This window comes from Podarcis cretensis, assembly GCF_951804945.1.
Source record: "Podarcis cretensis genome assembly, chromosome: 2".
In the NCBI taxonomy this organism is placed as follows: Eukaryota; Metazoa; Chordata; class Lepidosauria; order Squamata; family Lacertidae; genus Podarcis; species Podarcis cretensis.
The window spans coordinates 109861688-109888637 of NC_137171.1; the positions used below are offsets into that span (position 1 = coordinate 109861688).

A 26950-nucleotide genomic window follows, 5' to 3' on the forward strand; every position below is an offset into this window, starting at 1 on the left:
AGCACCAGCGCCATCCAAACCAGTGGCATAGCATGGGGGGTGCAGGGGGGGCCGGCCGCACCGGGCGCAACATCTGGGGGTTAGGGCAAATCCACGGGTTAGGGGGCGCAAATCCACGGGTTAGGGGGCGCAAATTACTTGCCTTGCCCCGAGTGCTGACAACCCACGCTACACCACTGCATAGCCAATGCTGTGGGGATACTTAGTAGAAAAGTAAATTCTCCCACTGAGTATGATTGGGCAGGAGTTTAAAAGGTGGTGCAGTATCTAAAGGGTACTATATACTCTAAGTTAAGGTTGTCAGCTGTCAGTAATCCTAGTTTGATTGGGTATACTGATGCAGATTGGGCTGGCGACTATGCTGATTATAAATCCACAGGTGGATATGTGTTTATGTTCAGGGACCTGTTTCATGGGGTAGTTATAAACAGAATTGTGTAGCATTATCTTCCACAGAAGCAGAGTATGTTGCAGCTACAGAAGCATGCAGAGAGGGGGAGAGTGGCAAGGGAGACAGCTCAAAGCAGGAGACAGGGATGCGGAATCTCATATGTTTGGAGACATCTGCATAATGATCAATGCAAAAGGTGGAAGAAAAAGGGAAATGCTCCCCCTAGAAAACTCTTACTTGGGTTGGCTTGCCTAATTCAGTCCAGCGCCTGGGCTCTTCTGTCTCAGCACTGTGTCCCATAGTATCTTTTTGTACCTGCACATCTACATGACTGTAGTAGCACGATCTCTCTCAAAAGGGGCCTTCTGGAGTCAGGAGAACTGATTTTGTGATGTTATCCAGCAGGGAGGTGGTGGAGCAAGTTGCTATCCACCTCCATCTTCAGCAGCTCCCTGAAGAACCATCACGGGGCCCCAGATGGAACAAAACTCAGACTCAATAATTAGGGGGGAAATTTACGAAGGCTCAAAGGACTCTCCTCCTCGCTTGCGCAATGTCATTTGGAGTCTGTGACTTGCACAAGGGAAAGCATGGAAAGAAAAATGCTACTTAACTCCTTAGGGAGCAAAAGTCTTTGAATTAACTAGCTATATGGGAATAGGCAAGGTGATGGTCAATACTTCCACAGAGTGTATAAGGTCAAGCATCTGACTGGAGCGAGTCAGCAGTAAATCACACTGAACAAGTTGGAGTTAACTCTTTACTAGCAAAAACAAGATCTCTGGAGGAGTGTCAGGCCTAATGAGCACAGCAACTCATCTCCAGTGGGTCTTGCCCCCATGAAGCAATTGCCAAGACATCTTATTGGTCATTGTGAAAACAGGATGCTAGACTTAGGGTTGCCATATTTCAAGAGGTAAAAATCCAGACACAAAAATTTGTTGAGCTTTTTTAGGGCAATTGCCCGATAGTAGGACCTCTGCCGCTGAGCCCTAGACACCTGTGCCAGAGCTCGGGTAGCCAGTGCCAGGGCCTGAACTTGAACCAGAGTTACCCGTGCACTTTTTTTTCTTTAAAAAACCCCCAATCCAGGACATTTGCTTTAAAATATAAAATCCTGCCCTGGGATGGGCATGTAGGACCCCCAAAAGAGGGCATGTCCCAGAATTCCCAGACATATCCCATAGATTGTCCCTGGGACAGATGAGGCTGCTGATCCCTTATTTTTGAGGCCGCCAATCCCTTATTTTTAAATCTGAAAGTTGACAGCTATGCTACAAGGAATACTACACTGGAAGCAAAGAGCTCCACCTCATTCAGTGAGGTGTCAGAACAGGCCTATTTGACTGGCACACAGGGCCAGCCCTACCATGGGGCAAACTAGATAACTGCCTAGGCCACAGACCTCAGAGGGGTGCAGTACAGACTGCTGTGTCCAGCCTGATTTAATGGCATATCAAGCAGTCAATTCAAAATTTAAAAGAAGCTCTGGTTAAGACAAAAAGTGCCACATAAGTGATCAGTGAGGTTTTATTTTATTTTTTAAAAAATATAACCACACAGTCTCTGAACGAAGTTGGGAGACATTGGTCTTAAGTTCTCTTCGTCAGTCTTCTTAGAGCTTTGTGCACCTCTTTGTTCCTCAGCGTATAGATTAAGGGATTGAGCATGGTGACAACAAATGTATAGAAAAGGGAAACCATCTTGCCCTGATCGCGGGAGTAGTTGGACGCGGGCTGGACATAGCTGAAGGTGGCTGTCCCATAAAAGAGCGACACCACGATCAAGTGGGAAGCACAGGTATTGAAGGCCTTCTGCCTGCTCTCTGCTGAGCGGATCCTCAATACAGCAACCACAATGTAGCAATAAGAGACCATGATGAGGCCTAGTGGTACTATAAGGAAGACGGCACTAGAAGCAACAAGCAAAGCCTCGTTGAAGGAGGTGTCAACACAGGCCAATTCGATTAAGGCTGGCACCTCACAGAAAAAATTGTCAATTCGGTTCTCTCCACACCGTGGGAGCCGAAGAGTCATCACTGACTCCACCACTGAGGTGCTTACCCCACTAATCCAGGCGACAGCAGCCATTTTGAAGCATACAGAGTGGCTCATAATGGTAGTGTAACGCAGTGGGTGGCAGACGGCAGCATAGCGGTCGCAGGCCATGACAGCCAAAAGAATACATTCTGTGGAGCCCAGAGCAAGGAAGATGTAGAGCTGGGCCGCGCAGGCACCGTAACTGATGGTCTTGCTTTCCCTCCAAAAGTTCACCAGCATCTGCGGGGCTACACTGGTGGTGAAGCAAAGATCAAGGAAGGAGAGGTTGCTGAGGAAGAAATACATAGGGGTGTGGAGATGGGGGTCCATCCGCGACACCACCATGATGGTTGTGTTGCCCAGCAAGGTCATCGTGTAGCAGATCAGGACAAGACCAAAGAGCAACATCTCCAAATGTGGGCGGTCAGCCACTCCCAGTAAGATGAATTCTCCTTCATGGCTCTGGTTATCTCCCCACATTGCTTCCCTGTGCAACATCTGGAAAATAAAAAAGATAAATAGCAAAATACCTACTCAAAATGGAGCTGGAATAAACCACTGGCACAAGAGCAATAGTGGCTGAGATCACCCATGTACCATGTGTACAATGAGAAAACCTTCTAATTTTTACATGGCCTGATGCAGGGATAGGGTACCTGCACGTAAGAGTTGGGATGCTTACTGAAAATGATAATGAGGCATCTAATCATAAGCCTGAATTTTTATTAAAGCTTATATGTTTAATCAGGGCTTGTATTTTAAAAATGAGCTTAAAGATCTTCAAATGTTTTATGCCAGGCAGAAGACCAGCTGCTTAGAAAAACCTTGGCAAGATGTTTTTCTCCTAGACAAGGGGCCCCCCTGATTTATAGCAGAAAACAATTCTCAAAGTCGTAAAAAGGGAATTACAGGCTGAGAGCCAAGGTTACACTGACCCTACAAATTAAGGGTGGATAAATAGTAAAATGAGCCATATCTTCTTCCTAAGGTTAAAAAGGTCAAGAGCAGTGAAAAAGCAACTGGTCTGGCTGGCAGAAACAGAGCATTTTTGGGAAGTCTTTTCTAAAGCTGTTTCTTTCTTAAACTAAGATCCTTTTAAGATTTATTTTCCTTTTAAAAGGTTATTTATGTATTAAATATATTAGTTTAAATATAATTATGCAAAGGATTTAAGAAATGCTAGATTCTTATTTCATATAGTTGGAAGAGATCACAGGGGCCATCAGCCACCAGCCCCCCCTTGCCAGACAGGAGACGCCATCGAGCACTCCTGATATATGGTTGTCAGGCCTTTTGTTTAGAAACCTTCAAATGAAGGAGATCTCTCAATGTTGATGTGAACTCAAAATCCTTGACATATGTTTAAGATAAAAATTCAAGATTAATCATCTGTTTTGGAAGGCAATAGGGCAAGGAGGGCAAGAGGTGAGCTGGTAATTAAGATTCCTTGTTGAGACACATGTAAGATATATTACTACTTATTTGTCATTTATAGATAGAAGAATATATAGCTTTTTGATTCCCATAAAAGGGCAAGAAGGAAATGGGTGTATCTTTTGTGATTGGTTCTAGCAAACAGCCAATAGGAATTTTAACCAGGCTGATTGGACAGAGGCAGCCACAGGAGGAGCAAGGGGGCTGGATTAAGGAAATATAAGTGCTGGCCAGAATGGCAAGAGGCCAGGCCAGAGCTTGGTAACCATATACCACTGTGCCTCATATTTATTTGTCTGACAAATAAATTACTATTTTAATTTCTCTATTGCTGCGTTGAATATTTCATTCCAGCTAAGCGTTAACCACAAGCAGGGTGCTACAATAATGTTTTGTAGTGATCTAAAGAAGCCAAATTAATGTTGAAAATAATTAGATTGAAATAAAGTACCAGCTATCATATGCTCATATATAAACCAGTGGTCAGCCACACTTTGAATACTGTGTACTATTCTGGTGGTCAAATCTTAGAAAAATGTAGACTTGCAGTTAAAAATACGTAAAGACAAAGAGTATGTAGCACCCTGCTTGTGGTTAACGCTTAGCTGGAATGAAATATTCAACGCAGCAATATAACATTAGTATAAAATCAAACAATAATTAAATTACCCACTAAAAACAAGTGTATTCAATATTATATCTCCATTCTTCTCTTCATTTCACATCCATCCTATAATTTATGGTCCCTTTCTCAAGATGACACTCCTTACACTACCTCACTAGGGCATGTCATTTTAGGGGGTGAAACTTAATTTTTGCAAATTTATTCAGTGAGGGGTATTTCTGACTGTGATGAATTCAAATCTGCTATTATTTTTTGTCACTGGACAACATTTAGTTTGATGTCGACGTTTGATGAAGAAGCACATAAACTACTTTTGGGAAACCAAAAAATACTTAATTTTATCATATATATAACTGCAAGTACTTGACAATCAATTTTCATATAATATCCATGCAATCTTACACCCATTTTATTTACCAAGCAAAACTAAATTGTATTAATTTAACCAAAATATATTTTGAATTCCTAAGACATATTAAAACTTTTTTGCACCCCACATTTTTGGAATTTAAAAGTGGAAAAATTCAATATACCCTACTATCTCACCCATGTCACAGTGAGAAGTAAATTCATTATGGCTAGGTCAGTTTTACACACTGGATATTCTTTTATTTATTTAATATGTGTATAGCCCAAACTGCATTCTGAGGTCTCTGGCTGGGGAAAATAAAATAAGATTTGCGAAGAGGAATATTAACAACAACAAAAATCTATCCCATGGAGTGGTCCATAGCTTGGTCTCTTGGTCTGCTATGACAGTCTGTATTGAGAGAGCAAGTGGCTCCACCTTGGGCCAAGGAAACTCTCACAGAGCTCACTCTGGATGAAACTCCAGGTCATCAAGAGGGTATTGAGTAGAAAATACCAGGGGTAGCCTGGGGCAGTCATAAAATTGCCTTATAGCCAATAAGAGCATTAGTCCAGCTATTTCAGCATTACACAGTATTCTCCGTGCTTGGGTTCCTGGGTGTTGTTGGACTACTACTCCCACCATGACCCAGAGACCTTAGCCAGTGGTGATGGACGATGGGAGTTGCAGTCCAACAGCTCTGGCAATTGAAGCTTGAAGGACACTGGTCTAGTCTGACAGGCAGCAGCTGTCAAGATTGCAGACCCGGCTCTCTGCAAGCCCGTTCAAGAGATGTCAAAGTTTGAAGCTGGAACCTTTTCCATGCAAAGCAGATGCTCCACCACTGAGCTACGGCCCTTCCTATGTGACTAGAGAGAGGGAGTGCAGAAGGGAAGGTGGAGACTGGGGGAGACACCCAGAGAGAATGAGCCAAGCAAAAAGAAGCACACACTGAGCTACACTGATAAGAAACCTTTTTGAAAAAGCAGAGAGCAAGAACAGTATGTGTATGTGTTTGTGAAGGGGAGAGGGTCAAGGGGAAAAAGACAGGAGGAGACTGAAAGAGAAAGAGAAAGAGATGCAGATCTCCATAATGATCAATGTAAATCGTACATCTCCATAATGATCAATGTAAATCGTGGTAGCAAAAGAGAAAGGCTCTCCGCAACTCTTACCCTGAGCGGCTTGGCTAATTCAGTCCAGCTCCTTGCCTCTTCTGCCTCAGAATTGTGCCCCATACTATCTGTTGATACCGGCACATATACATGACCATAGTAGTCTGATCTCTCTATCTCAAAAGGGGCCTTCAGGGGTCAGGACAAATGATTTTATGATGTTATCCAGGAGGATGGGAGAGGTGGAGGAAATTCATTCTCTCCCCCCTTCTTCAGCAGCTCTCTGAGGAACCATCATGAAGCCCCATAAGGGCCAGAACTCAGACTCGATAATTAAGGGGAAACTACATGTTACCCTTCAGTCATGAGCAAAGTCCCAAAGGACCTACCTCCTCTTCCCTTGTACAGCGTCCTCTGGAGGCTGTGACTTGCACCAGGGAAGGGATGGAAAAGAGAACACTACTTAACTCCTTAGGGGGCAAAAGTCTTTGAATTAACTAGCTATGCAGAAATTTTCAACGTTGGCAGGAGAAATTTATTTCATTGCATATGGATATTGCTGGGTATTACAACTAGCTGTTAGGAGACCTCATGTGGTGTTACATTTAGAGGACTGGATTTAGTTCGAGGGGAGATTAAACTATGGGCATGGAGCCCATAGGCTGGTGACTTCAGAACACTGGTTCTGAAGACAATGTCCCATGACCCTTTAAAATGAATTCTGAACAAAACTGGTGAAGTAGCCAAAAGGATTATTGAAACAAAAACATCATTTCAAGATCGGTGACCAATGCAGGCACAGCTTGATCAGGGAGTCACAAGCATTTTATCCTTATCCCCCTCTACGCACTCACCAGGATGGGGCGTGCAAAGTTTACAGCCTATCGCTTCCGCCTTATTAACATATAACCATCCTACTTCCCCTTGTTAATCGTTGCACAGATATGGTCAGAAGCCCCCTTACAAAAATCTATTGACGTGAGCAGTATCTATTTTCTTTCCACAAGCTGTCCTATTTACACGTGTTAACCATTTTATTTATTCTTAATGCGAGCACAAGCTAGTTTCATATCTGATAACGCTAAAACGGCAAATCACAATTTGCTTACCAAAGGTTCTAGCCCTAGGTGTAAGAGGGTCTTTGCTTCTGGGTCCTAACCACAAGCTATATGACTTTCCGAGCATTCTAACCACCAGTTTTGCTAAATGTGTATATACCTATCTGTATATGGTTTTCCCAGTATTGATGTATGGAAGTGTTCATGTGGAAGTGAACAATTTCCACATGAATCAAAAAATCTAAAACTAAGAATACAGCATTAGTAAGAATCACATATTTGAGGACCGGGACATTCGCAGGGAAACCAAAATGCTTGTTTACAAAGCTATTGTACTACCAACCTTACTGTATGCTTGTGAAACATGGACCACTTATAAACACCACCTCCAACTCCTCGAAAGATTCCAATAACGGTGTCTCTGAAAAATTTGCTCATGACTGAAGGGTAACATGGCTAAGGCGTCTGGGTCTTGGTGGGAGTAGTAGTCCAACAACACCCAGGAACTCAAGCACGGAGAATACTGTGTAATGCTAAGATAGCTGGACTAATGCTCTTATTGGCTATAAGGCAATTTTATGACTGCCCCAGGCTACCCCTGGTATTTTCTACTCAATACCCTCTTGATGACCTGGAGTTTCATCCAGAGTGAGCTCTGTGAGAGTTTCCTTGGCCCAAGGTGGAGCCACTTGCTCTCTCAATCCAGACTGTCATAGCAGACCAAGAGGCCAAGCTATGGACCACTCCATGGGATAGATTTTTGTTGTTGTTAATATTCTTCTTTGCAAATCTTTTTTTATTTTCCCCAGCCAAAGATCTCAGAATGCCGTTTGGGCTATACACATATTAAATAAATAAAAGAATATCCAGTGTGTAAAACTGACCTAGCCATAATGATTTTACTTCTCACTGTGACAGGGGTGAGATAGTAGGGTATATTGAATTTTTCCACTTTTAAATTCCAAAAATGTGGGGTGCAAAAAAGTTTTAATATGTCTTGGCAATTCAAAAAATATTTTGGTTAAATTAATACAATTTCGTTTTGCTTCGTAAGGAAAACTTCCTTAGGGCTCGGGACCACTAGGGTGTTGCTATTTATGGACCTTAAGGCTCTCTGTGGGGCATACCGGGAGAGGCGGTCCCGTAGGTACGAGGGTCCTAGGCCGTGAAGGGCTTTAAAGGTCAAAAGCAGCACCTTAAATCTGACCCTGTACTCTACCGGGAGCCAGTGCAGTTTGAAAAGCACTGTGTGAATATGCTCCCATGGCAGAGACTCCGTGAGGAGCCTCGCTGCAGCATTCTGCACCCGCTGGAGTTTCTGGGTCAGCTTCAAGGGCAGCCCCGCGTAGAGCGAATTACAGTAGTCAAGCCTGGAGGTGACCGTCGCATGGATCACTGTGGCCAGGTCGGGGCGGGAAAGGTAAGGGACGGACTGCTTGATGCGGCGAAGGTGGAAAAATGTCACCTTGGCAATTGCTGTAACTTGCGCCTCCATGGAAAGGGAGGCGTCAAGGATTACACCCAAACTCTTAACGGAAGGCAATGGCACTAGTTGGGCCCCCGCAAGAGAAGGGAGTTGGTCCCTCATCCCCATGCCATCCCGACCCAGCCATAGGACCTCTGTCTTCGAAGGATTTAGTTTCAATTGGCTCCCACGAAACCATTCAGCCACAGCTTCCAAGCATCTGGTCAGTGTGGCCATCCATAAGCAGATAGAGCTGAGTGTCATCAGCATATTGGTGACAGCCCAGCCCAAAGCTCCGGATAATCTGGGCAAGGGGGCGCATAAAGATGTTAAAAAGCATCGGGGAGAGAATTGCGCCCTGTGGTACTCCAAACACCAAGGAATGGCACGACGACATTTCCCTCCCTAGTGCCACCCTCTGTCCCTGACCAGAGATAAAAGAGCACAGCCAGTTATGGGCTATGCCCTGTATCCCCACATCTGCGAGGCAGTGCTCCAAAAGATCATGATCGACCATGTCAAAGGCTGCTGACAAATCTAAAAGGATCAGCAGTCCTGACCCGCCTCGATCCAGTTGTCTACGGAGATCCCAAAACCAGGATGGAAACCGGACTGAAATGGATCTAAAGCCGTTTTATATAATAAAATTAGTATTATTTGGTTTTCCAAAAGTAGTTTGTGTGCTTCTTCATCAAACGTCGACATCAAACTAAAGGTTGTCCAGTCACAAAAAATAACAGCAGATTTGAATTTCTCACACTCAGAAATACCCCCACTGAATAAATTTGCAAAAATTAAGTTTCAGCCCCTGAAACGACATGCCCTAGTGAGGTAGTGTGAGGAGTGTCATCTTGAGAAAGAGACCATAAATTATAGGATGGATGTGAAGAGAAGAATGGAGATATAATATTGAATACACTTGTTTTTAGTGGGTAATTTAATTATTGTTTGATTTTATACTAATGATATATTTGATATTAGCCGTCCTGAGCCCAGTTTTGGCCCGGGAGTACGGGATACAAATACAAGTTTTGTTGTTGTTGTTGTTGTTGTCATTTTTCAGTTCATGGGAAATGGCACTATTCATGATATGCTGGTGAGCAATTTTCTTGTCTTGTTTTTCCTCCTAAAGTTTCTCTCCCACAAAGTTTTGAGACATGTGCTTGGAAATGTATACAGTGGTAAAGGTAAAGGTAAAGGTACCCCTGCCCATACGGGCCAGTCATGTCCGACTCTAGGGTTGCGTGCTCATCTCCCTCTAGAAGCTGTGAGCCAGTGCCGTCCGAAGACACTTCCCGGTCACGTGGCCAGTACCTCAGGTTAAGTACTTAATATGTTCCAGAGGTCCGTTCTTAACCTGAAACTGTTCTTAATCTGAAGCACCACTTTAGCTAATCGGGCCTCCCACTGCTGCCACACTGCCGGAGCACGATTTCTGTTCTCATCCTGAAGCAAAGTTCTTAACCCGAGGTACTATATCTGGGTTAGCGGAGTCTGTGCCCTGAAGCGTATGTAACCTGAAGCTTATGTAACCCGAGGTACCACTGTATGGGAAAAGTGCCTGGGATGGATATTTTAAGCTGAAGTTGGGGGACAGATTAAGCATCTTTATCACAGATTCTTCCTCCCTCCTTAGGTTGATCCTTCTTTTATATACAAGCAGCAAGAAAAAAGCAGCTTTTGTGTTTCTGTTACTTGCATTTGCATCTGATACAAATAGGTTATTCAACCTTTGTTAAATTTCTCTAAACAGATATTCCCTTATAAGGGAGGTCTCCAACCCTGGATCATTTTATTGTATACTCTTTGTCTTTACGTATTTTTAACCACAAGTCTACATTTGACCACCAGAATAGTACACAGTATTCCAAGGGTGGCTGACCACTGGTTTACATATGAGCATATGGTAGCTGGGACGCAGGTGGCGCTGTGGGTTAAAGCCTCAGCGCCTAGGACTTGCCGATCGAAAGGTCGGCAGTTCGAATCCCTGCGGCGGGGTGCGCTCCCGCTGCTCGGTCCCAGCGCCTGCCAACCTAGCAGTTCGAAAGCACCTCTGGGTGCAAGTAGATAAATAGGGACCGCTTACCAGCGGGAAGGTAAACGGCGTTTCCGTGTGCGGCTCTGGCTCGCCAGAGCAGCGATGTCATGCTGGCCACGTGACCCGGAAGTGTCTCCGGACAGCGCTGGCCCCTGGCCTCTTAAGTGAGATGGGCGCACAACCCCAGAGTCTGTCAAGACTGGCCCGTACGGGCAGGGGTACCTTTACCTTTACCTTTATATGGTAGCTGGCACTTTAGTTCAATCTTATTATTCTCAACTTTAAATTTGCCTTCTTTAGATCACTACAAAACATTACCATCTTCAGTAAGCATCCCAACCCTTACGTGCAGGTACCCTATCCCTGCATCAGGCCATGTAAAAATTAGAAGGTTTTCTCATTGTACACATGGTACATGGATGATCTCAGCCACTATTGCTCTTGTGCCAGTGGTTTATTCCAGCTCCATTTTGAGTAGGTATTTTGCTATTTATCTTTTTTTCTTTTCCAGATGTTGTACAGGGAAGCAATGTGGGGAGATAATCAGAGCCATGAAGGAGAATTCATCTTACTGGGAGTGGCTGACCGCCCACACTTGGAGATGTTGCTCTTTGGTCTTGTCCTGATCTGCTACACAATGACCTTGCTAGGCAACACAACCATCATGGTGGTGTCGCGGATGGACCCCCATCTCCACACCCCTATGTATTTCTTTCTCAGCAACCTCTCCTTCCTTGATCTTTGCTTCACTACCAGTCTTGGTCCCCAGATGCTGGTGAACTTTTGGAGGGAAAGCAAGACCATCAGTTACGGTGCCTGCGTGGCCCAGCTCTACATCTCTCTCGCTCTGGGCTCCACAGAATGTATTCTTTTGGCTGTCATGGCCTGCGACCGCTATGCTGCTGTCTGCCACCCACTGCGTTACACTACCATTATGAGCCACTCCGTATGCTTCAAAATGGCTGCTTTTGCCTGGATTAGTGGGCTAAGCACCTCAGTGGTGGAGTCAGTGATGACTCTTCGGCTCCCACGGTGTGGAGAGAACCGAATTGACAATTTTTTCTGTGAGGTGCCAGCCTTAATCGAATTGGCCTGTGTTGACACCTCCTTCAACGAGGCTTTGCTTGTTGCTTCTAGTGCCGTCTTCCTTATAGTACCACTAGGCCTCATCATGGTCTCTTATTGCTACATTGTGGTTGCTGTGTTGAGGATCCGCTCAGCAGAGAGCAGGCAGAAGGCCTTCAATACCTGTGCTTCCCACTTGATCGTGGTGTCCCTCTTTTATGGGACAGCCACCTTCAGCTATGTCCAGCCCCCGTCCAACTACTCCCGCGATCAGGGCAAGATGGTTTCCCTTTTCTATACATTTGTTGTCACCATGCTCAATCCCTTAATTTATACCCTGAGGAACAAAGAGGTACACAAAGCTCTAAGAAGACTGATGAAGAAAACTTAAGACTAATGTCTCCCAACTCCGTTCAGAGACTGTGTGGTTATATTTTAATAAAAAATAAATAAAACCTCACTGATCACTTATGTGGCACTTTTTGTCTTAACCAGAGCTTCTTTTTAATTTTGAATTGACTGCCAGATATGCCATTAAATCAGGCTGGACACAGCAGTCTGTACTGCACCCCTCTGAGGTCTGTGGCCTAGGCATTTATCTAGTTTGCCCCATGATAGGGCTGGCCCTGGGTGCCAGCCTCAGTCAAATAGGCCTGTTCTGACACCTCACTGAATGAGGTGGAGCTCTTTGCTTCCAGTGTGGTATTCCTTGTAGCACCCCTAGGTCTCATTATGAACTTTCATAGCTACACTATGATGCTGTGTTAGGTTTACTCAGCTGAGGGCAGTCAAAAGGCCTTCAACACCTGTGCCTCCCACTTGATTGTGGTGTCGCTGTTTTATGGGGCGGCCATTTTCAGTTACCTTCAGTCCCCGGTCCAACTATTCTTGTGACCAGGCAAGATGGTTTCCTTTTTCTATACATTTGTTGTCACCACGCTTAATGCACTAATTTATATCCTGAGGTACAATGGGCTTGCCCCGTTCTTTCCAGGCACATGTCCTTGTTTTAAAACTTTGTGTTTTAGTGCCCCCCCCCATTTTGCTCCAGTGCATTCACCACAGAAAAAACTCTTTAAAGTGAAAGGTCATTCAGGCGCAGATTTAAAGCATGGACCATGTCTCGAAAGTGTGGAGGAAAGCTAAAAGTGGATAAGCTCAAAGAGAGCACAACAACCACCCTCTCCAGTTGCGGTTCCTGGCAACTGATATTTAGAGCCTGAATACCATGTTTATTGTAATGTCTACATTCACCTTCAGAGTTCGGGTGCATTCATTTTAAGGTTGAATGGTAACTGCTGGTGCCTATTAGGTACGTTCTCCTTCATCCCTAGAAGTTACATTTGGAGGTGTGCATTGAGAACTAATATACTTTTTAAAAAGATAAAGATAAAAAAGACTGCCATTAATACGACCGTTGGGTTGATGGGAATAAAATGGAGGATAAAATGTCCTTCCTACAGATTTACTGTAAGGCCAAAGATGGGAGGGGAAGGAAGGTGGGGAAAACAGCGTCAAACTGGTTCTGCAGGATGGAAGTCACCCCCACCAAAGTAGCAATAATACCAAATGGCTGGTTCACATGACACAATGACAATCAGCAGCCGTAAAATGCATTAAACAGAAAAGTAGTGTGTTGGTATGGTGTATGTGTATGTGTGTGTCTGTGTGTAGAACTGGCAGACAGCTAAGCTGAAATATCTTGTATCGGAAAGTCAAATTAAGGGCCCCTGCAGCTGTACTTTTTAACACACATTCATAGCTCTTTGTGCTCAGGATGCTTTTGGGGTGGTCACATACAATCCAACAACAACAACAATTTTATATGTACCCTGCCCATCTGGCTGGGTTGCCCAAACCATGCTGATTGCACCTACAAAATTTGGGGGGCAGTCACACTGCTGCATTTCCATTCATTACAAACTTCCTGTTGAAATATTCTATACCACAAATGTTTGGTGTAAGGGGTTTCTCCCACATCTGTTATGCTATAGCCCCAGCAGTTATGTGGTAACACTGAGGAAGCATCACAGAACAACCTGAAGCAAATTATTTATGCTACAACTAATCAGTGCTTGTTTCGGGGGGCGCAGGGGTACGCATACCCCTAAACATTTTGTGAATCTAAGTTTGGCCTCATTGAGGGACAGTATTTCAATATGGAAATGAGAGGAAAATGAGAGCACCACTAAACAGTTTTTTAGGAGGGAAAAAGCACTGCCACTAATAAACAATGATGGTGTCAAAAACATGTTGCAGAATATCCCTCACAGGGCCTTGAATAGCAGTACATCACCACAAGGGGGGTGAACTGTGTCGCATGCACAGCAAGGAAACAAAACCCAAGTGGGAGAAGAACCAAATGTAGATCAATTCCTAGTGAATTTTGTGGCTGTATGATGATGTAAACCCAGATCCCCCTCCCCTTGGACTAAAACTAGTTCTCTAAATGTGACACCAACACGAGGTGTCCAAAGAGCAAATTGGAGTACTCAGAAATATCAATATGCAATGAAATAAATTTATCCGACCAACAGTTTCCATATAGCTAGTTGATTCAAAGACTTTTGCTCCCTAAGGAGTTAAGTAGTATTTTTCTTTCCAGGTCTTCCCTCATGCAAGTCACAGACTCCAGAGGACATTGCGCAAGCGAGGAGGAGGAGAGTCCTTTGAGCCTTCGTAAAATTTCCCCCTTATTATTGAGTCTGAGTTCTGTTCCATCTGCGGCTCCATGATGGTTCTTCAGGGAGCTGCTGAAGATGTGGCTGGGGAGGATAACAACTTGCTCCACCACCTACCGCTGGATAACATCATAAAATCTGACAGTAATTTGGTTTAAATGTTGTTGTTGTTGTTTTTTAAAAAAATACTAGATTACCTTTGGCCCTCCAGATGTTGGTGAACTACAACTCCCATCATCCCAGTATTTGGCCATGCTTGCTGGGGCTGAACAGAATTGTGCTTCAGCAACATCTGGAGGGCTGAATGTTAAGTCATGTAAACATGAGAAGGTTTTCTTGTACACATGGTTCCTGGTTCATATTCATACTGCATAGATTCAGAAGCAGATTGGGGATGGGACATGACTTTTTAAATGGTATCAATGAAATCTATCATGAACAAAAAGCTAAAATTATTGTAAATAATGTGGTACCGGAGGAAATTAGAATTGAGAAGGGAACCAGGCAAGGGAGCCCACTTTCCCCTCTCCTGTTTATTTCGGTCCTAGAGGTCTTGCTAAGTATGATTAGAAAAGATGAACAAATTAAAGGTATTAAAGTAGAATCCAAACAATATAAATTAAAAGCCTTTGCTGACAATTTAGTACTGACATTATGAGGAGATTTCACCCCTCCCATATCCAAGAATCTCCTGATGAGTCTGCTGATTCTCCAGAGAGGAGGAGCAGTGTTCTGCTTTCTACTTATTCAGCTCCAGCACCACATCAAAGAGTCAGTCAGTCAGTCAGTGTGTCGGAGAGAGAGAGAGACTGAGTGTTAGAGATCATGTGTAGAGATAAGGTTGCTGCTAAGAGCAGCTGCAGACACTCAGTGCAGCATTCATTTATGCTTAGACCTATTTAGCTCTGTATATAGTTTTGTATTATAGTTGTAGTTATAGAATAAAAGAAGATATTCTACAGAGCTGCTCTCCGAGTTGTTTATACTCTGCTAGACTCTGCTATACTCTGCTGTGCGACGACTGTCTTATTGTGGAAGTGAATCCGGTGCTCACAACTCTAAGCTGTGAGTCCACAGCACTTTGACCTGTTCCTGTGTAGAAGGTGGTCTCTGGAAGTGCTACCCAGCTCGCCTAGCCCAGTGGAGGTTGAAGTGCATGAGTCCAGTTGTGCACTGGCTCAAGGGCGATGCTGACACATTACAGGATCCAGACTCCAGTGCAGTGAAAGCACTGGAGTTGATACAGGAATTCGGGCAGGTAGTGGGATTTAAGTTAAATAAGAGTAAAACCAAAGTATTAGAGAAAAATCTGGATGAAATAAAAATATTACAAGAAAAGACGGGCCTAGATTTTGTGAAAAAAGTCAAGTATTTGGGTGTGAATCTGTCTTGGAAAAACTTGAACTTATATAAAGAGAACTATGAGAAACTATGGAATGAAATTAAGAGAGACCTAGAGATATGGTCAAATTTAAAACTGTCATTAATGGGCTGGATTTCAGTGGTTAAGATGAATGTATTGCCAAAGGTTTTGTTTGTTTGTTTCAAGCCCTCCCAATCATAGACAATGTGAAATGCTTTAAAGAATGGCAGAAAGCTTTATCTAGATTTCTCTGGCAGGGGGGAAAACCCAGAATTAAATATAAATTACTTAGGGATTCTAAAGAAAGAGGGGGATTTTCCCTGCCAGATTTGAAAATCTATTTTGAGGCAGCTGCTTTTTGCTGGATTAAAGAATGGATACAACTAGAAGACACTGATGTTTTAGATTTAGAGGGATTCGATAATTTGTTTGGATGGCATGCATATCTATGGTATGATAAAGTAAAGGCCCATAATGCTTTCAAAAATCATGTAATTAGGAAATCTCTGTACAACGTATGGATAAAATATAATGATCTCTTAGAAAGGAAGACACCCAGATGGCTTTCACCAATGGAGGCGAAGGTCCAGAAAAAGTTAAATATGGATATCAAGTGTTTGAGGTATTTAGATTTATTGTTGGAAGTAGCTGGAATAGCTGGATGGAGGTGGGGGTCACTGAAAATGGCCATCCCATAAAAGAGTGACACCACAATCAAGTGCAGGCAATCCAACATAAAAAAGAAGCTCTGCTTGCCATATAAGTGATCAGTGATGTTTTATTTATTTTTATTATAATATAACCATAGAGCCTCTGCATGGAGTTGGGAGACATTGGTCTTAAGTTATCTTCATCAGTCTTCTTAGAGCTTTGTGCACCTCTTTGTTCCTCAGGGTATAGATTAGGGGATTGAGCATGGTGACAACAAATGTATAGAAAAGGGAAACCAACTTGCCCTGATCTCGGGAGTAGTTGGACGCGGGCTGGACGTAGCTGAAGATGGCCGTCCCATAAAAGAGCGACACCACGATCAAGTGGGAAGCACAGGTGTTGAAGGCCTTCTGCCTGCTCTCTGCTGAGCGGATCCTCAACACAGCAACCACAATATAGCTATAAGAGACCATAATGAGGCCTAGTGGTACTATAAGGAAGACGGCACTAGAAGCAACAAGCAAAGCCTCATTGAAGGAGGTGTCAACACAGGCCAGTTTGATTAAGGCTGGCACCTCACAGAAAAAATGGTCTATTCGGTTCTCTCCATACCGTGGAAGCTGAACAGTCATCACTGTGTGCACTAGTGAATTGCTGAAGCCAAAAAGCCAGGCGATGGCAGCCATTCTGAAACATAAAGAGTGGCTCATAATGGTAGTGTAGCGCAGTGGATGGCAGACAGCAGCATATCTGTCATAGGCCATGACAGCCAAAAGGACACATTCTGTAGAGCCCAGAGCAAGGGAGATGTGCAACTCAGCCACACAGCCACCATAGGAGATAGACTTCTTTTTCTCCCAGAAGCACACCAGCATCTGTGGTCCGAGGCTGGTGGTGAAGCAAAGATCAAGGAAGGAGAGGTTGCTGAGGAAGAAATACATAGGGGTGTGGAGATGGGGGTCCAGTCGTGACACCACAATGATGGTCGTGTTTCCCAACAGGGTCATCATGTAGCAGGTCAGGATAATGGCAAAGAGGAACATCTCCAAGCGTGGGCGGTCAGCCACTCCCAGTAAAATGAATTCTCCTTGGTAGCTCTGATTACCTTCTTCCCACAATCCTTCCCTGTACATTATCTAGAAAAGGAAGAAACAAAAATAGGAGAATACCTACTCAAAATGGAGCTGGGATAAACAGTTGGCACAAAAGCAATAGTGGCACGGTTGCAAGACTGTGATCACCCAGTGATTCTCATTCTTGGACATGAGACTCGTCCCCGTTCTCCAAGTCCAAGCTCCAGTTAAGTGTAATCTCTACCCAATGTGCTTCTGAATCTATGCAGTATGAATATGAACCAGGTACCATGTGTACAAGAAAACCTTCTCATGTTTACATGACTTAACATTCAGCCCTCCAGATGTTGCTGAAGCACAATTCTGTTCAGCCCCAGCAAGCATGGCCAAAAGCCTTGGGAAGATAGGAGCTGTAGTTCACCAACATCTGGAGGGCCAAAGGTAATTAGTATTTTTTAAAAAAAACAAAATTTAAACCAAATTACTGTCAGATTTTATGATGTTATCCAGCAGGGAAGTGCAGGAGGAAATTGCTATCCTCCCCACTTGCATCTTCAGCAGCTCCCTAAAGAACCAACATGGAGCCGCAGAAGGAACAGAACTCAGACCCAATAATTAGGGGAATACTTTGGCCGAAGTATTGGGAAATATTAGAAAAAGATGGAGATAATTGGAAATTGCAGAGTATGGAAAAAATGAAAGACAAAGTGCGAGATTGGCTACATTACGCTCAGATTAAAGAAGTTTTTAAACTTGATAAAAAGTTAGGATTCCAGGTGGAAAAATCGAAGTTGGAAACAGAATTGTTAGAGCCTAAGACTAAGGTACTTTCAAGAATGTATAACTTGCTGTTAAAATGGAACACACAAGATGAAACGGTCAAATCGGCTATGATAAAGTGGGCACAGGACATTGGGTATAATATCATGTTTGAAGACTGGGAAAGGTTGTGGACCGTTGGGCTGAATTTCAGGGCATGTAATGCTTTGAAAGAAAATGTTATGAAAATGATATATAGATGGTACATGACCCCAGTCAAACTTGCAAAAATATACCATTTGTCTGATAATAAGTGTTGGAAATGTAAAGAAAATGAAGGAACTTTCTTTCACCTCTGGTGGACCTGCCCTAGAGTGAAGGCTTTCTGGGAAATGATATATAATGAGCTGAAAAAGGTATTTAAGTATACCTTCCCTAATAAACCAGAGGCCTTCCTCCTGGGTATTGTCGACCAGAGGGTGTTAAAGAAGGACCGAACATTTTTTATGTATGCAACAACAGCAGCAAGGATACTCGTTGCTAAGCATTGGAAACCCAAGATTTACCCACACTGGAAGAATGGCAGATGCAACTGATAGACTACATGGAGTTGGCTGAGATGACAGGCAGAATCCGAGACCTGGGAGAGGAGACGGTAGAAGAAGATTGGAAGAAATTCAAGACTTACCTACAGAAATATTGTAAATTGTATGAATGTTAAGAAGGATGCTAGATCATAAATAATTTGGCACCATCAAGCTAGATGAAGTGAAATATGAAGATAAGTTAAATTTAAGAAAAGACAAATTTTGGATAATTATTAGGCTAAATTTAAATTCTTTAGATCTGAATAAATGATATCTAAAATTAGAGATATAACATTGGAAAAAGAGATAATAAGAATGGAAATAAGGGGATAAATTGCTGGTTGGATATTTATAAATCAGGAACGCAGGAGCGGGAGATGTGAGGGAGTCCAAAGAAGTTAAGAAAATATGTTATGATATGTGTTATTTTGTTTTTTATTTGTATGGCAATTAAAAAAATCTTCAATAAATATTTATAAAAAATAATAATAATAATAATTAGGGGAATACTTTACGCTGCAGCCATGAGCAAAGAAGCCTCAAAGGACTCTCCTCCTCCTCGCTTGCGCAATGTCCTCTGGAGGCTGTGACTTGCATGAGGGAAGGCGTGGAAAGAAAAATACTACTTAACTCCTTAGGGAGCAAAAGTCTTTGAATCAACTAGCTATATGGGAACTTTCCAAGTTGGTCGGATAAACTTATTTCATGGCATATTGATATTTTGAGTACTCCAATTTGCTATTTCGACACCTCATGTGGTGTCACATTTAGAGAACTAGTTTTAATCCAAGGGGGTATCTGGGTTCACAACATCATAAAGGTAAAGGTAAAGGGACCCCTGACCATTAGGTTCAGTCGTGATCGACTCTGGGGTTGCGGTGCTCATCTCACCTTATTGGCCGAGAGCCGGCGTACAGCTTTCGTGTCATGTGGCCAGCATGACTAAGCCACTTCTGGCGAACCAGAGCAGTGCACGGAAACGCCGTTTACCTTCCCGCTGGAGCGGTATCTATTTATCTATTTGCACTTTGACGTGCTTTCAAACTGCTAGGTTGGCTGGAGCAGGGACCGGGCAACGGGAGCTCACCCTGTTGCAGTGATTCGAACTGCCAACCTTCTGATTGGCAAGTCCTAGGCTCTGTGGTTTAACCTACAGCGCCACCCACGTCCCTTCACATCATCATACAGCTACAAAATTCACTAGGAACTGATCCACATTTGGTTTTTCTCTCCCTTGGCTTTTTGTCTCCTAGCTATGCCCATGATGCAGTTCACCCCCACTTGTGCTGATGTACTGCTATCCAAGGCAATGGCAGCCCACTAATCCAGGCAAAAGCAGCCATTTTGGAGCACTGGGAGTGGTTCATAATAGTAGTGTAGCGCAGCGGGTGGCAGACCGCAGCATAGCGGTCACAGGCCATGACAGCCAAAAGAATACATTTTGTGGAGCCCAGAGCAAGGAAGATGTAGAGCTGGGCCACACAGGCACCATAGCACCATAACTGATAGTCTTGCTTTTCTGCCAGAAGTTCATCAACATCTGCAGACCCACACTGGCGGTGAAGCAAAGATCAAGGAAGGAGAGGTTGCTGAGGAAGAAATACATAGGGGTGTGGAGATGGGGGTCCAGCTGCGACACCACAATGATGGTCGTGTTGCCCAGCAAGGTCATCGTGTAGCAGGGCACGAGAATTGCAAAGAGCAATGTCTTCAAGTGTGGGTGGTCAGCCACTCCCAGTAAGATGAATTCTCCTTCATGGCTCTTATTGCCTTCTTCCCACAATGCTTTCCTGTACATGAGCTAGAAAAGGAAGAAACAAAAATAGCAAAATACCTACTCAAAATGGAGCTGGAATAAACAGTTGACACAAAAGCAATAGTGGCATCTTGGTATGGCTGAGATCACCCATGTACCATGTGTACAATGAGAAAACCTTCTTATTTTTACATGGCTTAATGCAGGGATGGGGTACCTGCACGTAAGGGTTGGGATGCTTACTGAAAATGATAATGTTTTGTAGTGATCTAAAGAAGCCAAATTAATGTTGAAAATAATTAGATTGAAATAAAGTACCAGCTATCATATGCTCATATATAAACCAGTGGTCAGCCACACCTTCAATACTGTGTACTATTCTGGTGGTCAAATCTCAGAAAAATGTAGACTTGCGGTTAAAAATACATAAAGACAAAGAGCATACAATAAAATGATCCAGGGTTGGAGCCCTCGCTTATAAGGAAGATTTGTTTAGAGAAACTACACAAAGGTCGAATAACCTAATTGTATCAGCTGCAAATACAAGTAACAGAAAGACAAAAGCTGCTTGCCCCCCCCCCCCCCCCCGGTATTTAAAAGAAGAATCGACTTAAGGAGGGAGTAGGAATCTGCGATAAAGATGCTTAATCTGTTTCCCAACTTCAGCTTGAAATATCCTTCCCATACACTTTCCCCATATACATTTCCAAGCACACATCTCAAAGCTGTGAGGGAGAGAAACTTTAGGACAAGAAAATTACTCACCAGTATATTGTTGAAAGTGCCGTGTTCCATGAACTGAAAAAGGTGTATTTAATATTTTATCTCTATTCTATTCATTTCACAACCATCCATCCTATAATTTATGGTCCCTTTCTTTCTCAGACGACACTCCTCACGCTACCTCACTAGGGTGTGTCATTTTAGGGTTGAAACTTAGTTTTTGCCAATTTATTCAGTGAGGGGTATTTTTGAGTGTGAGGAATTCAAATCTGCTATTATTTTTGTGACTAGACAACGTTTAGTTTGGTAAGTTCACATTTGATGAAGAAACACATAAACCACTTTTGGAAAACCAAATAATACTAATTTGGTCATATAAAATATATAACTGCAACTACTTGGCAATCAATTTGAATGATATCTATGCAATCTTACACCCATTTTACTTACCAAGCAAAACAAAATTGTATTAATTTAACCAAAATATCATTTGAATTCCCAAGTTATTTTACAACATTTTAGCAACCCTTTATTTTTGATTTAGCTCACCTCTGTCTCAGTGAGAAGTAAATTCATTCTGAAAAATGTGCATCCAATATTTCATCTCTTTTCTTCTCTTCATTTCTCTTCCATCCATCCTGTAATTTGTGGTCCCTTTCTCAAGATGACACTCCTCACACTACCTCAGAAGGCCGTGTCATTTGAGGGGTGAAACTTAATTATTGCAAGGTATTCTTGAGTGTGAGGAATTCAAATCTGCTATTATTTTTGTGACTGGACAACATTTAGTTTGGTAAGTTGACGTTTGATGAAGAAGCACATAAACTACTTTTGGAAAACCAAATAAGTTTAATATTATCATATAAAATATATAACTGCAAGCACTTGGCAATCAATTGTAATGATATCTATGCAATTTTACACCCATTTTACTTATCAAGCAAAACGAAATTGTATTAATTTAACCAAAATATCTTTTGAATTTCTGTCATGTTAGAAATTTTATTTTTAAAAAAATAATATTTATTCAAAATTTTGAAAGTTACAAAAAGGGAAAAAAATAAAAAATAAAAATAAAAAGGCAGATAAAATACAATCATTTAAAAAAGAAAAAGAACAAATTAAACCTTTACATAGCTTTCTTCCTTTACTTATCTCCTTGACCTCCTCACACCTCCCATTTTTGTATTCTAGTTCAAATTGTTATTTCAGCAAATCCTTCCAACCTTGTTTTTATCTTAATAATTTGTTTTAATATACTATAATTTTACGTTCTCTCTTTCATCAATTCATTTTTACTTAATCCTTTATATCATTTCTACCAAAACCGCATAATTTTCTTTTTCCAACATCTTTCTAACAATCCTTAATTTTACAATATTCTTGAAGATAAACTTTAAAACTTTTCCAATCTTCTTCCACCATGTTAGAAATTTTAGCACCCTTCATTTTTGGAATTAACTCACCCCTGACTCTTGGTCTGCTGTGACAGTCTGTATTGAGAGAGCAAGTGGCTCCACCTTGGGCCAAGAGCTCACTCTGGATGCAACTCCAGGTCATCAAGAAGGTATTGTGTAGAAAATACCAGGGGTAGCCTGGGCAGTCATGAAATTGCCTTATAGCCAACACGAGCATTAGTCCAGCTATCTCAGCATTACACAGTATTCTCCATGCTTGAGTTGCCGGGTTTTGTTGGACTACTACTCCCATCACCCCTCAGACACCTTAGCCAATGGTGATGGACGATGGGAGTTGTAGTCCAACAGGCAGGGGGGGGTGTGCTAGGAAAGGGAAGTCTGCTTCAGAATAAACCTCACACACCCCTGACTATTAATCATGTCAATTGATGGCAGTTGTCATTCAAGCCACCTGTCAGGCACGACGCCAGAGAAGTTTGCTTTACACCTTCCTGTTCTATAGTCGAAGCAGGTAGAGAATGAAATCAAATAAGAAGAAATATTATTTTTTTTAAAGCAGAGAGAAAGAGCAGTGGGTATGTCTTTCTGAAGGTCAAGGGGGAAACGGCAGGAGGAGACTGAAAAAGAAAGAAATGCAGATTCTCTTACACCTGGAGGCATCTCCATAAGGATCAGTGTAAATGATGGTGGGGAAAGAGAAATGCTCCCTGCAACTCTTACTCTGGTCGGCTTGCCTAATTTGGTCCAGCACCTTGGTTCTTCTGCCTCAGCATTGTACCGGCACTACATGGCCATAGTAAGATGATCTCTCTGTCTCTAAAGGGGCCTTCAAGGGTCAGGATAAATGATTTTATGATGTCATCCAGGAGGATGGGAGAGGTGGAGGAAATTGCTCTCTCTCCCCTTCTTCAGCAGCTCTCTGAGGAACCATCATGAAGCCCCATAAGGGCCAGAACTCAGACTCAGTAATTAAGGGGAAACTACATGTTACCCTCCAGTCATGAGCAAAGTCCCAAAGGACCTGCCTCCTCTTCCCTTGCACAGCGTCCTCTGGAGGCTGTGACTTGCACCAGGGCAGGGATGGAAAAGAGAACACTACTTAACTCCTTAGGGGGCAAAAGTCTTTGAATTAACTAGCTATGCAGAAATTTTCAAAGTTGGTAGGGGAAATTTATTTCATTGCATATGGATATTTCTGGGTATTCCAATTAGCTGTTAGGAGACCTCATGTGGTGTTACATTTAGGGAACTGGATTTAGTTTGAAGGGAGATCAAACTATGGGCATGGAGCCCATAGGCTGGTGACTACTCTGCCTATTTGGTAATCCGGCACTGAGGACTGTGGACCCTCTGCTTTTCAAATGGACCCTTACTTTTAATATTTTAATATCTCTATGGCAGCCTTTGTTATGTGAATGGTGCCATGGATCCCCTGGGGTCCAAGGTCCACCAATCAGGAGCACTGATTTGCAGCATTTTCACCTCACCTTTCTATAAAAATAATGTCATTATTACATTACAATGTTACAACACTGAAATAAAACATCTGTAAAATAATCATTAAAAACAAATGAACAGAAGCAACACTGCAAGTTGCCATAGAATGAAGGACAATTCATTATTATTAGAGTTGGCAGCCATTCTGTTCCAAATTTGAATTTTTCATTATTAGGCAGAGTGTTGACCATAAAGATGAACGTGTTGCCAAGAATGTTATTTCTGTTTCAGTTGATTCCAATGATCGGCAGGATGGATTGTTTTTGGGCATCACAAAAAGATATTTCTAAACATATTTAGCAAGGGGGAAAACCGAGAATAAAATATAAAAATTAATAGATGTAAAAGAAAGAGGAGGTTTTTCCCTGCTGGATCTGAGATTATATTATGAAGCACCCTGTCTTTGTTGGTTGAAGGAATGGATGATGTTAGAGAATTCACATATTTTAAGACTTAGAAAGTCATGATAATATTTTTGGCTGGCATACTTATTTATGGTACAAAAAGGTGAATGTTCATAAAGGATTTACAAACCATATAATTAGGAAAAAAATTGTATAGAGTGTGGGATAGTTACAAGAATTTACTAGATGTAAGAACACCATTATGGTTTTCACTGCTGGAAGCTATAGCAGTAAAGAAAAAGAACATGACAGAAGGGTGGACAGCTTATAGAAATTTATAAAAACAAGAGGGAAGAGAGTATAAATTAAAAGAATTTAAAGAATTATCTGGGAAGTTAACAACATGGTTACAATATCATCATTTGAATGAAGTGTTTAATAAAGTTTGGATATGAGGCTTTGGGGAACAAATATCACAACTGGTGAGAGACCTGCTGGAACGGAATGTAAAAATGTTGTCTAAAATGTATAAAATATTATTGGAATGGGAGACAAAGGATGAGCAAATAAAACTTCAATGATACACTGGGCAATAGATATCAGTCATAATATAGATATGGAAGCATGGGAATGATTGTGGAATTCGAATGTAAAATCTACAGCGTGTTATGGTTTAAGAGAAAATTATATGAAAATGATATATCGTTGGTATCTAACATCAAGAAAATTGGCTAAATCTAAATCTAAATCAAACAAATGTTGGAAACATAAAGAGAAAGAAGGTTCTTTTTATCATATGTGATGGTTTTGTAGTAAGGTTAAAGCTTACTGGAAAATGATATATAATGAATTAAAAATGATGTTCAAAATAACATCTATAAAAAAAAATTTGGGGGAATTATAGGAACACAACTACCAAAATTGTATATAAATTTATTTATGTATGCTACTACAGCAGCAAGAATGTTACTTGCGCCAAAATGGAAAGAAGTAGAAGTCCCAGTAAAGGAAGAATGGACACAAAAACTTATGAAATATGCAGAAATGGCGAAACTTACTGGAAAAATAAGAAATCAAGATAACAAACTCTTTATAAAAGAATGGAAATGGTTTATTGAATAATTACAGACAAATTGTAAACAGATAAAAATATTAGCAGGATTACTGTAATAATCTGCAGTTTTATAAGACTATATGTTCACAGTAGATAATTAAATGAGCAAAGTAATTTGGATATGCAGAAATGAAAAAAATTAAGGAACCGCAGAAAGAGGGGGGAAGGAAGTCAAATTTTGAAATGTTACATGGATTGTAAAATTAATCAAATGTATCAATTTGAAAAGTATAAATAAAAAACCTTTTTTAAAAAAGTTGGCAACCATTCGACTCAAGTTGTTGATTTCCTCATTAGTCTTCCAAGAGCTTTGTGCCTTTGGCTGAGCGGATCCTTAACACAGCAGTTGTTATGTAGCTGTAAGAGGTTATAATGACACTCAGTGGTAATAGAAGATAAACCACACTGGAAGAAAGTAGCTCAGCCTCATGGAGCGTGGTGTCAACACAGGCCAATTTGATTAAGGCTGGCGCCTCACAGAAAAAAGTGTCTATTTGGTTATGTCCACACCGTGGAAGCTGAACAGTCAACACTGTCTGCACTAGTGAATTACTGAAGCCACAAAGCCAGGCAAAGGCGGCCATTTTGAAACATACAGAGCGGCTCATAATGGCGGTGTAGCGCAGCGGGTGGCAGACGGCAGCATATCGGTCATAGGCCATGACAGGCAAAAGAACGCATTCTGTGGAGCCCAGAGCAAGGGAAATGTACAACTCAGCCACACAGCCGCCATACGAGATGGACTTGCTTTTCTTCCAGAAGCTCACCAGCATCCGGGGTCCGAGGCTGGTAGTGTAACAGAGGTCAAGGAAGGAGAGGTTGCTGAGGAAGAAATACATGGGGGTGTGGAGATGGGGGTCCAGCCATGACACCACAATGATGGTCGTGTTTCCCAACAGGGTCATCATGTAGCAGGTCAGGATAATGGCAAAGAGGAACATCTCCAAACGTGGGCGGTCAGCCACTCCCATTAAGATGAATTCTCCTTCATAAGTCTGATTACCTTCTTCCCACAATGATTTCCTGTACATTGCCTATACCGTCAAAGAAGAATGACGAATAGCAGATGGTAAAGAAATGGAAAGGGATACAGGTGGCGCTGTGGGTTAAACCACAGAGCCTAGGACTTGCCAATCAGAAGGTCGGCAGTTCGAATCCCCACGACGGGGTGAGCTCCCGTTGCTTGGTCCCTGCTCCTGCCAACCTAGCAGTTCGAAAGCACGAAGTGCAAGTAGATAAATAGGTACCGCTCTGGCGGGAAGGTTTCCGTTCGCTGCTCTGGTTTACCAGAAGCGGCTTAGTCATGCTGGCCTCATGACCCGGAAGCTGTACGCCGGCTCCCTCGGCCAATAAAGCGAGATGAGTGCTGCAACCCCAGAGTCGTCCGCAACTGGACCTAACGGTC

At 42.3% G+C, this 26950-nt stretch overlaps 4 protein-coding genes across 5 annotated transcripts; 1 reads left to right on the top strand and 3 right to left on the bottom strand.

Moving 5' to 3' along the window:
* Window positions 1-1961: 1961 nt before the first annotated feature.
* LOC307208931 (olfactory receptor 2G3-like) lies at window positions 1962-20965 on the bottom strand. The gene is made up of 2 exons (XM_079963973.1): window positions 20532-20965; window positions 1962-2928 (listed from the first exon to the last, which is right to left on the bottom strand). Exon 2 carries the CDS (start codon window positions 2926-2928, stop codon window positions 1984-1986), a length of 945 nt encoding a protein of 314 aa, XP_079820099.1. The 5' UTR covers window positions 20532-20965; the 3' UTR covers window positions 1962-1983.
* LOC307208928 (olfactory receptor 2G3-like) lies at window positions 10943-12046 on the top strand. Its single transcript, XM_079963971.1, has 2 exons — window positions 10943-10988; window positions 11026-12046. The coding sequence occupies exon 2, from the start codon at window positions 11026-11028 to the stop codon at window positions 11968-11970; it is 945 nt and encodes a 314-aa protein (XP_079820097.1). The 5' UTR covers window positions 10943-10988; the 3' UTR covers window positions 11971-12046.
* Window positions 16440-22698, bottom strand: LOC307208909 (olfactory receptor 2G3-like). 2 transcript variants are annotated; one of them, XM_079963946.1, is made up of 2 exons: window positions 22639-22698; window positions 16440-17410 (listed from the first exon to the last, which is right to left on the bottom strand). In XM_079963946.1, exon 2 carries the CDS (start codon window positions 17405-17407, stop codon window positions 16463-16465), a length of 945 nt encoding a protein of 314 aa, XP_079820072.1. In that variant the 5' UTR covers window positions 17408-17410; window positions 22639-22698; the 3' UTR covers window positions 16440-16462. The 2 variants fall into 2 exon arrangements, with proteins under 2 accessions (XP_079820072.1, XP_079820071.1); XM_079963945.1 differs by lacking the exon at window positions 22639-22698 and adding an exon at window positions 21215-21610.
* A 3140-nt stretch (window positions 22699-25838) lies between these two features.
* LOC307210929 (olfactory receptor 2G6-like) lies at window positions 25839-26576 on the bottom strand (the record flags this gene model as incomplete). The annotated part of the gene is made up of 1 exon (XM_079967134.1): window positions 25839-26576. One exon carries the CDS (start codon window positions 26574-26576, stop codon window positions 25839-25841), a length of 738 nt encoding a protein of 245 aa, XP_079823260.1.
* Window positions 26577-26950: the final 374 nt, after the last annotated feature.